The sequence below is a fragment of the Entelurus aequoreus genome, linkage group LG11, assembly GCF_033978785.1.
Source record: "Entelurus aequoreus isolate RoL-2023_Sb linkage group LG11, RoL_Eaeq_v1.1, whole genome shotgun sequence".
Lineage (NCBI taxonomy): Eukaryota > Metazoa > Chordata > Actinopteri > Syngnathiformes > Syngnathidae > Entelurus > Entelurus aequoreus.
Window position 1 is genome coordinate 26,771,008 of NC_084741.1, and position 13,877 is coordinate 26,784,884.

General features: G+C 42.2%; 1 protein-coding gene across 2 annotated transcripts in view; it reads left to right on the forward strand.

The window, feature by feature from the left end:
• Positions 1–13,877, forward strand: part of LOC133659918 (ATP-dependent translocase ABCB1-like) — a 139,186-nt gene that overhangs the window by 110,069 nt on the left and 15,240 nt on the right. The window contains exons 21-26 of one of the 2 annotated variants that reach the window (XM_062062783.1): positions 1,932–2,015; positions 2,091–2,294; positions 2,971–3,071; positions 3,147–3,287; positions 3,426–3,582; positions 3,672–3,869. In XM_062062783.1, the coding sequence (XP_061918767.1) occupies positions 1,932–2,015; positions 2,091–2,294; positions 2,971–3,071; positions 3,147–3,287; positions 3,426–3,582; positions 3,672–3,869 (885 nt within the window). The other variant, XM_062062784.1, reaches the window with a different exon arrangement.

Genomic DNA, 13,877 nt, shown 5'->3' on the forward strand with positions numbered 1-13,877 from the left:
TGCTAAGTTAGCTTCAGCGTCGTTAGCCACAGCATTGTTAAGCTTTGCCAGGCTGAGAATTATTAACCGTGTAGTTACATGTACATGGTTTAATAGTATTGTTGATCTTCTGTCTATCCTTCCAGTCAGGGATTTATTTATTTTGTTTCTATCTGCATTTGAGCCAGATGCTATCACGTTAGCTCAGTAGTTAAAGAGCTTCGCCGATGTATTGTCGTGGAGATAAAAGTCACTGTGAATGTCCATTTTGCGTTCTCGACTCTCATTTTCAAGAGGATATAGTATCCGAGGTGGTTTGAAATACAAATCCGTGATCCACAATTGAAAAAGGAGAGAGTGTGGAATCCAATGAGCCAGCTTGTACCTAAGTTACGGTCAGAGCGAAAAAAGATATGTCTTTCACTGCATTCTAGTCCGTCACTTTAACGTTCCTCATCCACGAATCTTTCATCCTCGCTCAAATTAATGGAGTAATCGTCGCTTTCTCGGTCCGAATCGCTCTAGCTGCGTTGAAAACAATAGGAAAATATGAGGACGTGAACAACTGACTACGTCACGCTACTTCCGGTAGGGCAAGGCTTTTTTTTATCAGAGACCAAAAGTTGCTAACTTTATCGTCGTTGTTCTATACTAAATCCTTTTAGCAAAAATATGGCAATATCGCGAAATGATCAAGTATGACACATAGAATGGATCTGCTATCCCCGTTTAAATTAAAAAAAATCATTTCAGTAGGCCTTTAAGACTGGATGTTGTATGGCATTAGCTGCGCCATGTCGTGTGATGAGGGTCGTAATTTAAATTATGATCGCAACTTAAACCATAACAAAAAGACGAGAGACCACTCGTACTGAAAATACTCATAAATTAAGGTACTCATAAGTTGAGGTACCACAGTACCAACAAATATCACAGCTACGGATCGCTCTCAACGATTACCCAATATTTTTATCGTAAGCCGTTAACAGTTACAATGTGTTAAAAATGTAACAAAAGTTTACAATGGACAAGCACAAGTGTGTCGCGCCGTGTATGCAATGCCTGCCCTAAAAAGCTAAGCTGTAGGCATAGAGAAACAGCGCAAGGCCACGTTAGTATGTTTTTATGCGCAATAATTTGTGTCATAAAACTTGCATAGGGGTGACCCGCACAGACCGAATGATTCTCCTTAATCAGAATCAGAAGTACTTTATTAACCCCTGAGGGGAAATTGAGAAAAAGATGTAGGTGACTTTGGCCTTTCTTGTAGAGGGCATTTGTGTTGTGTGTCCTGTCCAATTTGTGAACACAGAAGTATTTTTTTTAAACAGTTCACTATCTCAAAGCCTGCCCTCTGGATGTTCACCACTGTGGGTGATGGAGCTGAACATGTGTCTTACTGTTGTTCAAATGCAGATTGTTACATGCGAAGCAGTTAACAAAGCTCAACACAATTCCGTTGTATTGCTGCTCGTTTCCCTCAGACCAACAAACCACCACTGCGAGGTCTGCTGGAACTTCTGCAGATGGCAGTGGTTAGAGCTGTCTGAAATCTGAGGTGTAGAGAGTGAGCAGAAAAGTTGAGGGCACCACGCCCCGTACAGTCAAGCAATAAATTGTGACCAAAGGATTCGACCGAATGTGTTTGTGTTGCAGCTGTACTGCGAGTTTGCTGCTTTTTCGCCAACACTCAGGGGCGTCATTGAGGGGAGGCTAAGGCAACAGGCCTGTAGTGATTGGTTCGGCTCATTCAGATTAGCTATTTTGGGGATAATTAAGTACATTTAAGTATAATTAGGTAGCAGCTGGTTAATGTGTTTGGTTTCCACTGATCATGCTGAGGTTATTTTGCTCTCAACAATTTAATAACATTAATTTGAAATCAATTAGAGTTTGGACTTTTTTATGAATTCATTGAGATCTGGAAAACAGCTTACTGATTTTTCTCTTAGGACCTTGGCTGGTTTGATAACCCTAATAACAGTGTTGGCGCTCTCTCAACAAGGCTGGCCTCTGATGCTACTCAAGTACAAGGGGTAAGGCACTTCTTGCTATAGTATACACATAATGTTCTTTTACCACACTGATCAACACTGTTTTCTTTGGTTTAGGTTACGGGATTACGTTTGGCCGCCCTCGTCCAAAATATTGCTAGCATGACAACCTGTCTGATTGTTTCCTTTTTGTATGGCTGGGAACTAAGTCTGCTCTTACTAGTCATAGGTCCGGTCATGATAGCAGGTGGAAGTGTGCAGGCGCACTCGATAGCTGGGCACACTAGAGAGGACATGAAGGAGCTGGAGATGGCTGGAAAGGTAGGCATTTGGTAATGGATATGTTCAGCTCAACTGCGTGGTGCCTACTCAGCTCAGCACTGCTTTACTCCACTGTAACCCTTTTCCATTGTCAAAACCTGAAACAAATTGTTAGTCAGAGTTATTAAAATGTGTTGAGCTAATATCATAGGGATCACGTAAAATACTGTTTGTCACTCACTAGTTGAGCAAATTCATCAATCCCATCATTCACTCTCTCCACATTGTTGCAGCAGTCTGGTTTTCTTCTGTCATCAAGTTATCTATTGAATGAATTTTGTCTCCTTAGTGCAGTGCTTCTCAAGCAAGTGAGGCATCAGGCAGACCTACGGTGTCTTTTTTCAGACCTACGGTGTCTTTTTTCATGCTTGAACGATACCAGTAAACATCCAGCTAGGTGGCATCTGACCAGGCAAAATATCGGCTTTTAGGAAATTGAGATATATAATATCCTAGAGTTGATTCGTAGTTATAAGCTCTTTATTTGGAACATGTGTTAGTCAACAACTAGCTTGACATATGCAGATTGTAATAATTTGCAACTATTCTACAGTAGAAAATTGACAGGTACAAACTGAGGCAAACTGAGTACCATGTGCTTGTGCTGGCTACTATTGTGCTTCAAGTGCGCTCCTGTGGTATACAACATGTATGTTTTCATGATGCGTCTTATCAGATTTTTACAGAAGCCACTGACAATATCCGTACTGTTGCATCTCTGACCAGAGAGCCATTGTTTGAGTTTTTGTACCATAATAACCTCAGAGTTCCATTCAGGTTTGTGACGTCCTACATCCACTTTATATGAATATTTGAAAAGATAAAAACATATAATTTTCCTTTTCTCTACAGGAACTCCCTCATAAAAGCCCATGTGCAGGGTGTAGCCTTCAGCATATCCCAAGCCATGCTATACTTTGCTTATGCTGGATGTTTCTACTTTGGAGCTTGGCTTATTGACGAAGGACGAATGGATCTTGAGGGCGTTTTCTTGTAAGTGGGATCTCATTTTGGAGATCAACTGTCTTCTGTCAAACAATTCCAAAACACTGGACAAAACATAAATACTAATGTGCCCATCTTTACAAAATATAAATTTTCTTAAAATGTAAACTGAATGTCTTCTCTCAGAGTTGTGACGGTGCTTTTATATGGTGCTATATCTATTGGAGAGACCAATGCTTTCACTCCTAACTATGCCAAAGCCAAAATATCAGCCGCTCGCATTATGGTGCTTCTGAAAAGACAGACAGCTATTGATAATCTCTCAGAAGAAGGACAGACACTGGTAAGTACTAAAAATCCTCACATGAGAGCAACTACTGATAATAGATATAAAGTTTTAATACATTTTCTGTCTCTTGCTTCAAATTCCAGGACCAATTTGATGGCAATGTGCAATTTGAGGGTGTCAAGTTTAATTACCCCTCACGCCCTAATGTGTCTGTCCTACGAGGGCTGAATCTGAAGGTGTGCAAAGGAGAGACATTGGCACTGGTAGGAAGCAGTGGCTGTGGAAAAAGCACAACCATCCAACTTCTGGAGAGGTTCTATGACACCACGCATGGAACAGTGGTGAGAAGGCAAATACAACTGTGATTGAGTACTGTCCTACCTGCACCAATAAGCCCTAAAAACACACATACCTGCTAATTGTTGCGACAGCCACGTGATAATAATGGGATTTATCTGTTGTTTTTTTTTATTCCTCCTTTGGAAAAAACAAATTATTTGACTTGCTTTACCGCAGTCTTGTATATGATTTAAAGGTATCACTGTAGTCAAATTAACTAAACCAAAGTAGTGGAACAGCTTTACACTTAATTACTTAAAGGGGAACTGCACTTTATTCGGAATTTTGCTTATCATTCACAATCCTTATGTAAAACAAGAACACATGTTTTTTGTTTTTTTATGCAATCTAAATGGTAAAAAATTGCGATCAAAAGTCTGCTTACAATGCAGCCTACGGGAGCGCTCCACTCTGCCTACAAAGCCCTTAAAAAACATCCAAACACCTCCACTAAGGTGTTTTTTACATGCTGTAAATATATATGTAATTTGATAACAGGCACATTTGTAATAAGATATAATATTTACGTACATGTATTTTGCTCATTTTAAGTATAATTTAAAAACGCATTACAACTTTTTCGTTTTTCTTCGACAACATCACTGATTATTACTCACTGCAGACTTCATGAGAGCCAACAAACATAATAAAACATCACTTACTGTACAAATGTCAGTTCTCACTAGGATGCCGACTCATAAAATCTTGTTATATTCCTGTTTAGATGAAGAATGACTCATAACCCTTGCAAGGAAAGGGGGGATGGAGTGAGACCAATTTGTCCTTGTGAGACCAACTTATAATGGCATAACTATCAGAAGTTTATATATCAATGATGAAATCTTAACATTGAAACACATGCCAATACGGCCGGGTTAACTTATAAAGTGCAATTTTAAAATTCCTGCCACACTTCCGCTTGAAAAACTCCTTTGGATATGATTTATGCGCGTGATGTCACAAAATCCACGGAAGTGGTTGGACCCCATCGGACCCGATACAAAAACCTCTTGTTTTCTTCGACAAAATTCCACAGTATTCTGGACATCTGTGTTGGTGAATCTTTTGCAATTTGTTTAATGAACAATGGAGGCTGCAATGAAGAACGTTTTAGGTGGGATCGATCGGTGTCTTAGCGGCTAAGTACAATACTTACAGCAACACAACAAGGACTACTTACCCTGATAGCAGACGCCTAGCCGATGCTTGCCGCCAAACCCACGGATGAAGTCCTTTGTCGCGCCGTTGATCGCTGGAACGCAGGTGAGCACGGCTGTTGATGGGAAGATGAGGGCTGGCTGGCGTAGGTGTAGCGCTAATGTTTTTATCATAGTTCTGTGAGGTCCGGTTGCTAAGTTGCTAAATTAGCCTTAGCGTCGTTAGCAACAGCATTGTTAAGCCTTACCAGGCTGAGAATTTTTAACCGTGTAGTTACATGTACATGGTTTAATAGTATTGTTGATCTTCTGTCTATCCTTCCAGTCAGGGGTTTATTTATTTTGTTTCTATCTTCATTTGAGAACGATGCTATCACGTTAGCTCAGTAGCTAAGTGTGTCACCGATGTATTGTCTTGGAGATAAAAGTAACTTTAAATGTCCATTTCGCGTTTTCAACTCTCATTTTCAAGAGGATATAGTATCCGAGGTGGTTTAAAATACAAATCCGTGATCCACAATAGAAAAAGGAGAGAGTACATAGTTCTGTGAGGTCCGGTTGCTAAGTTGCTAAATTAGCCTTAGCGTCGTTAGCAACAGCATAGTTAAGCTTTACCAGGCTGAGAATTTTTAACCGTGTAGTTATATGTACATGGTTTAATAGTATTGTTGATCTTCTGTCTATCCTTCCAGTCAGGGGTTTATTTATTATGTTTCTATCTGCATTTGAGAACGATGCTATCACGTTAGCTCAGTAGCTAAGTGTGTCACCGATGTATTGTCTTGGAGATTAATGTCACTTTAAATGTCCATTTCGTGTGCTCGACTCTCATTTTCAACAGGATATAGTATCCGAGGTGGTTTAAAATACAAATCCGTGATCCACAATAGAAAAAGGAGAGGGTGTGGAATCCAATGAGCCAGCTTTATACCTAAGTTACGGTCAGAGCGAAAAAAGATACGTCCATCACTGCCTCGCAAGTCCTTCACTGTAACGTTCCTCATCTACGAATCTTTCATCCTCGCTCAAATTAATGGGGTAATCGTCACTTTCTCGGTCCAAATCTCTCTCGCTCCATTGTAAACAAAGTAAAATTGTGAGGATATTACCTCCTCTGACGTCACGCTACTTCCGGTACAGGCAAGGCTTTTTTTATCAGCGAGTAAAAGTTGCAAAATTTATCGTCGATTTTCTCTACTAAATCCTTTCAGCAAAAATATGGCAATATCGCGAAATGATCAAGTATGACACATAGAATGGATCTGCTATTCCCGTTTAAATTTAAAAAAAATCATTTCAGTAGGCCTTTAATGTCATAAATGGCATTAAAGGCCGAAGTCGTTTTCGCTACATATATCCACCTCCATGCAATTGGTGAGAAATATACTACTCACGAGTGTCATTTGGCTGAAGATAAGGTGCCTCGAACGCTGAGTGACCCATTGTTCCCCTGCTACCATGCCAAAACGCGGATTAAAGGACTGTAAGCACGTCTGTGATCAATTGTCCTCTAGTGATTCGGACAAAATTGCAACGTTTACTGCGGACGATCGAAAAATGGTGGAAGCTATGGTTGAAAAACTTGGAACACTGGACATTTTGGATGAACTAAAAACTGACGTTACAGAGCTGAAAAGATCAGTCGAGTACAATCACGCTGAAATGGAGGAGATAAAAAGGGAACAGACAACGCTAAAAGCAGAGGTAACAAGCCTGACACTCGAAACCACTAGACTGACAACGGACAACGAGAAGTTAAAGGCGGACTTGTTGGAACTCTGCATGCGGGACAACCTGCTGATCATGGGGATTAGCGAAGATGTAGGAGAAACTTACAGCATCACGGAGAACCTCGTCAGAGCCTTTCTGCAGGAGCAACTCAGTGTCCCGGAGGAAGAAGTCAAGAGGATCTAAATGGAACGAGCATACAGGATTGGCAAACGCAAGGAGGATGCTAAACCGAGACCTATGGTTGTAAAGTTTACTAACTCCGAATGTAAAGACGGAGTGCTTGGTCTCTCCAGAAGACTAAATTGCACTGTATTCTTCGTGACCAGCCAATACCCAACTGAAGTGGTGGAGAAATGACGTAAGTTAATTACAATTATGAAGTTCTTTAGGCAGAAAGGACAACAAGCTCGTCTTGTTGTCGATAAACTGTACGTTAATGGTGAGCTGTACAGACCTGTGGAAGCATGTGAAGAACAATAACAAAGTCGCGCAGTGATTGCGTCATCGCAACATCGCCATGGTTACGACTTGACGGAAATGGCTTGATATTTTGTTTGGAGCTTTTCAGTTTATTCTGGGACTGGATAATGTAGTTAGATGTTGAAAAACGGTCTTTTGGGGGGTTATGTATTTGTTTGTCTTGTGTGAATGGTATGTCTGTGGGTTTGTTAGAAACGTATGGTATTAAGAGAACCAAAAAAATACATAATGAATCTACTCAGGTACCATGGTTTATAAGAACGATAATGAAGTTGGAATAATTAGTTATAATTGCAATGGTCTTACAGACAACAGAAAAAGAAAACTTATATTTATGTGGCTGAAGGAAAAAAACAAGATATCAAGATATTTTTTGTCTTCAAGAAACGCATTCAACAAATTTAGATGAAGAAAAATGGAGAAAAGAATGGGATGGTCCGATTTTATTTTCACATGGTCACATAAATTCAAAAGGTGTTATGATGTTGATAAAAAATCTATTTAATTTTCAATTTAACTCTATGAAATAAGACTCAAAAGGACGCTGGTTAATATTAAATATGATCATTCAGGGTCAACAGATGTGTGTTTTGAATCTGTATGGGCCAAATGTTGATGAACCTTCTTTTTTTGTGGAAATAAGTGATATGTTGCAAGAACAACAAGGGGAAATTATTACTGTGGGGGACTTTATTGTTGCCTTGAATAAAATTCTGGACCGAAAATGGAATTCTTCAATGGATTATCATCCTCAATCTTTACAAAAGATTCAAAATGTTATGGATGCATTTGATTTAATTGATATCTGGAGATTCAAAAATCCTAAATTAGTACGATATACATGGAGAAGACAAAACCAGGCAAGTCATATTGACTATTTTTTATATCATTTTCATTGCTAAACAAAGTGACTGCAATATCAATAGATGACGAATTGTGTTCTGATCATAATTATATAGGATTTAATTTTGCAATTGAAGATAATACACGTGGGCCCGGATATTGGAAGTTTAATCAAATGCTTCTACAGGATGATGAATTTATTGAAAAAACAAAGCAATGTATTACTCACTTTTTTTTAAAATAATGTAGGATCGTCAAATCCCCAAATAGTTTCGGAAGCCTTCAAATGTTGTTTAGGGGATATGCCATTGCGTACACTTCATGGAGAAAAAAACCCAAAATAAAATGGCAGAACAGGAATTCCATCCATCCATCCATCTTATTCCGCTTATCCGAGGTCGGGTCGCGGGGGCAGCAGCCTAAGCAGGGAAACCCAGACTTCCCTCTCCCCAGCCACTTCGTCCAGCTCTTCCCGGGGGATCCCGAGGCGTTCCCGGGCCAGCCGGGAGACATAGTCTTCCCAACGTGTCCTGTGTCTTCCCCGTGGCCTCCTACCGGTCGGACGTGCCCTAAACACCTCCCTAGGGAGGCGTTCGGGTGGCATCCTGACCAGATGCCCGAACCACCTCATCTGGCTCCTCTCGATGTGGAGGAGCAGCGGCTTTACTTTGAGCTCCCCCCGGATGGCAGAGCTTCTCACCCTATCTCTAAGGGAGAGCCCCACCACCCGGCGGAGGAAACTCATTTCGGCCGCTTGTACCCGTGATCTTGTCCTTTCGGTCATAACCCAAAGCTCATGACCACAGGTGAGGATGGGAACGTAGATCGACCGGTAAATTGAGAGCTTTGCCTTCCGGCTCAGCTCCTTCTTCACCACAACGGATCGATACAGCGTCCGCATTACTGAAGACGCCGCACCGATCCGCCTGTCAATTTCACGATCCACTCTTCCCTCACTCGTGAACAAGACTCCGAGGTACTTGAACTCCTCCACATGGGGCAGGGTCTCCTCCGCAACCCGGAGATGGCACTCTACTCTTTTCCGGGCGAGAACCATGGACTCGGACTTGGAGGTGCTGATTCCCATACCAGTCGCTTCACACTCAGCTGCGAACCGATCCAGTGAGAGCTGAAGATCCTGGCCAGATGAAGCCATCAGGACCACATCATCTGCAAAAAGCAGAGGCCTAATCCTGCAGCCACCAAACCAGATCCCCTCAACGCCTTGACTGCGCCTAGAAATTCTGTCCATAAAAGTTATGAACAGAATCGGTGACAAAGGGCAGCCTTGGCGGAGTCCAACCCTCACTGGAAACGGGTCCGACTTACTGCCGGCAATGCGGACCAAACTCTGGCACTGATCATACAGGGAGCTGACCGCCACAATCAGACAGTTCCATACCCCATACTCTCTGAGCACTCCCCACAGGACTTCCCGAGGGACACGGTCGAATGCCTTCTCCAAGTCCACAAAACACATGTAGACTGGTTGGGCAAACTCCCATGCACCCTCAAGGACCATGCCGAGAGTATAGAGCTGGTCCACAGTTCCACGACCAGGACGAAAACCACACTGTTCCTCCTGAATCCGAGGTTCGACTATCCGGCGTAGCCTCCTCTCCAGCACACCTGTATAGACCTTACCGGGAAGGCTGAGGAGTGTGATCCCCAAGACAGCCCCACAGCATCCAGAGCCTTAAGGAACTCCGGGCGGACCTCAGCAACCTCAGCCCCAGAAATAGGAGAGCCCACCACAGATTCCCCAGGCACTGCTTCCTCATAGGAAGACGTGTTGGTGGGATTGAGGAGGTCTTCGAAGTATTCCCTCCACCGATCCACAACATCCACAGTCGAGGTCAGCAGAACACCATCCTCACCATACACGGTGTTGATAGTGCACTGCTTCCCCTTCCTGAGGCGACGGATGGTGGTCCAGAATAGCTTCGAAGCTGTCCGGAAGTCGTTTTCCATGGCTTCCCCGAACTCCTCCCATGTTCGAGTTTTTGCCTCCGCGACCGCTGAAGCCGCACACCGCTTGGCCTGTCGGTACCTGTCCGCTGGCTCAGGAGTCCTATGAGCCAAAAGAACCCGATAGGACTCCTTCTTCAGTTTGATGGCATCCCTCACCGCCGGTGTCCACCAACGGGTTCTAGGATTACCGCCACGACAGGCACCAACTACCTTGCGGCCACAGCTCCAATCAGCCGCCTCGACAATAGAGGCGCGGAACATGGTCCATTCGGACTCAATGTCCAGCACCTCCCTCGTGACATGTTCAAAGTTCTTCCGGAGGTGGGAATTGAAACTCTCTCTGACAGGAGACTCTGCCAGACGTTCCAAGCAAACCCTCACAATGCGTTTGGGCCTGCCAGGTCTGTCCAGCATCCTCCCCCACCATCGCAGCCAACTCCCCACCAGGTGGTGATCGGTAGAAAGCTCCGCCCCTCTCTTCACCCGAGTGTCCAAAACATGAGGCCGCAAATCCAACGACACAACTACAAAGTCGATCATGGAACTGCGGCCTAGGGTGTCCTGGTGCCAAGTGCACATACGGACACCCTTATGTTTGAACATGGTGTTCGTTATGGACAATCTGTGACGGGCGCAAAAGTCCAATAACAAAACACTGCTCGGGTTCAGATCCGGGCGGCCATTCTTCCCAATCACGCCTCTCCAGGTTTCACTGTCGCTGCCAACATGAGCGTTGAAGTCCCCCAGTAGAATGAGGGAATCACCCGGGGGAGCACTCTCAAGTGCTCCCTCGAGTGAATCCAAAAAGGGTGGGTACTCTGAGCTGCGGTTTGGCGCGTAAGCGCAAACCACAGTCAGGACCCGTTCCCCCACCCGAAGGCGAAGGGAAGCTACCCTCTCGTCCACCGGGTTGAACTCCAACATGTAGGCTCTGAGCCGGGGGGCAACAAGAATTGCCACCCCAGCTCGTCGCCTCTCACTGCCGGCAACGCCAGAGTGGAAGAGAGTCCAGCCCCTCTCAAGAGAACTGGTTCCAGAGCCCTTGCTGTGCGTCGAAGTGAGTCCGACTATGTCTAGCCTGAACTTCTCCACCTCGCGCTCTAGCTCAGACTCCTTCCCCCCCCCAGTGAGGTGACGTACCACGTCCCAAGAGCTAGCTTCTGTAGCCGAGGATCGGACCGCCAAGTGCCCTGCCTTCGGCTGCCGCCCAGCTCACATTGCACCCGACCTCTATGACCCCTGCTATGGGTGGAGAGCCCATTGGAGGGCGGACCACCCAGAACAGGAATTAAAGAAAGAAATTGAGGATTTACAAAAATCATTGATAGTAATGATAATCCAACTAATGAGCAACTGAATTCCTTTACAGTCAAACAAGAAGAGTTAGCAGACTTAGTTGAAAAACAATTATTGAAAAGTTATGACTGCAACAGAGCAATCTGGATGAAAAAAGGTGAGAAGTGTTCAAAATTATTTTTAAATATCCAAACAAAAAATAATTCTAAAAAGAACATTTCCAAGCTTATTAAAACAAATGGAAATGTATTGGCTACACACACCACATTGTTGAAAAAATTTAAAAATATTTTTTAAATATTTTTTCAAATCCGGTAATCCCTCCTGAAACTACAAATTTTTTTCCAGAAAATTATGAAAGAAAATTTAATTCGGAAGAAAGCCATTCATGTGAAGGCCTCATTAGGGAAAAATAACTTGTAGAAATCCAGGGAAAACCCCAGGATTAGATGGAATACCTATTTAGGTTTATCAAGTATTTTATGAAGAGGTTAAGAAACTATTGCTTTCTAGTTTCAATTATTCATATAAAACGTTTTTTTGTCTAACTCTCAAACAGAAGGTCTTATTTCTTTGTTATTGAAACAGGAAATAAATGGTCAGTATAAAGACCCAGTTTATCTGAAAAATTGGAGACCAATTACACTTCAGTGTTACGATGCTAAGATCCTGGCAAAATGTTTGATACACGACTTAAGTCTGTTTTGTCAAATATTATTTACCAATATCAATCAGGTTTCCTACAAGGAAGAAACATAGGAAACAATATTAGACAATTAGAAATCATCGAAAATTATAATATGGAAAATAAAAGATTATTTTTTGTAGCCGACCTGTAGAAGGCATTTGACAAAATTAGCTTAGATTTTATTTGTAAAAGCTTTTTTTTTTCAATTTTGGCAACTCCTTATTACACTGGATCAAGACGCTATATAATAAAACAAACTTTAGAATTATTAATAATGGATACATCTCTGGGACAATACCTCTATTCTATCTAAAACAAGGGTGCCCTTTGTCTCCATACTTGTTTGTTATTGCTATGGAAATATTGGCGATTCAAGTTAGATTGAATTAAAATATTGAAGGGCTCAGTAATAATAATATTGAAAGTAAAATAACAATGTATGCAGACGATACAAGCTTCTTTATAAAGCCCAATCCTCATTGCTTACAAAACCTTCTAAATCTTTTAGACATCTTTTAGACTTAGACTTAGACTTCCTTTTATTGTCATTCAAATTTGAACTTTACAGTACAGATAAGAACGAAATTTTGTTGCATTAGCTCGTTGTAGTGCAGGATAAAAGAGCAATAAGGTGCAGATATAAATAAATAGATTGCTGTACAGATAAATATATTGCACTTTTGCATATGCATCCATGTTTGTGGATGTATATTCACAGCAATCTGGGTTTAAGCTTAATTATGATAAATATAAAATATTAAGGATCGGAATTTTAAAGGGAACATCCTTTCAAATGGTATGCAAAGTGCCTGTTTTGTGGACAGATATGTGCCTCACAATACGAAGGTCCTGAGTAGTCCTGAGTTCAATCCCGGGCTCGGGATCTTTCTGTGTGGAGTTTGCATGTTCTCCCTGTGACTGCGTGGGTTCCCTCCGGGTACTCCGGCTTCCTCCCACCTCCAAAAGACATGCACCTGGGTATAGGTTGATTGGCAACACTAAAATTGGCCAGAGTGTGTGAATGTGAGTGTGAATGTTGTCTGTCTATCTGTGTTGGCCCTGCGATGAGGTGGAGACTTGTCCAGGGTGTACACCGCCTTCCGCCCAAATGCAGCTGAGATAGGCTCCAGCACCCCCCGAAACCCTAAAAGGGACAAGCGGTAGAAAATGGATGGATGGATGGATGGACCAGTTAACATACTTGGTGTTGTGGTCCCAGAGAATCTGGAAGACCTCTGCTCAGTAAATTACGATAATTGACTAAGAAAGTTGGATACAATTCTGCAATTATGGAAAGGGAAATCCTTAACCTTGTATGGTAAAATATCTATTGTCAACTCTTTAATTATTCCTCAATTTATTTATTTATTTTTGTCATTACCAGCTCAATCACAAAACCTTTTTAAGGTTTATGAGCATTGGGTCTTCAATTTTGTCTGGGACGGCAAGCCAGAAAAGATCAAAAGAAAGGTTTTGTACAATGAATATGAATATGGGGGCCTGAAACTTCTTAACCTTGAAGCTATGTGTCTGTCTTAAAAGCATCAATTGTTCCAAAGATGTATTTAAACACTGAGTGGTACACAAGTGTCCTGTTGGACAAAAAACATGTACTGTATCATAAGAAATTATATCCATTTTTAAAAGTGATGCCCTCCCATTTTCCTTATGTAGAGAGTCTGCTGGGAAACATTGCGGGGTTCATAGAGGAAACAATTCACTCATGGTGGTGTTTTCAATTTTATGTGCCAGAAAAAAGAGATGACATTTTGCAGCAGATAATATGGATGAACTCTAATATTGTAATACAAACGTAGATGGAAAGCCCTTCTTTTGGAAAAATA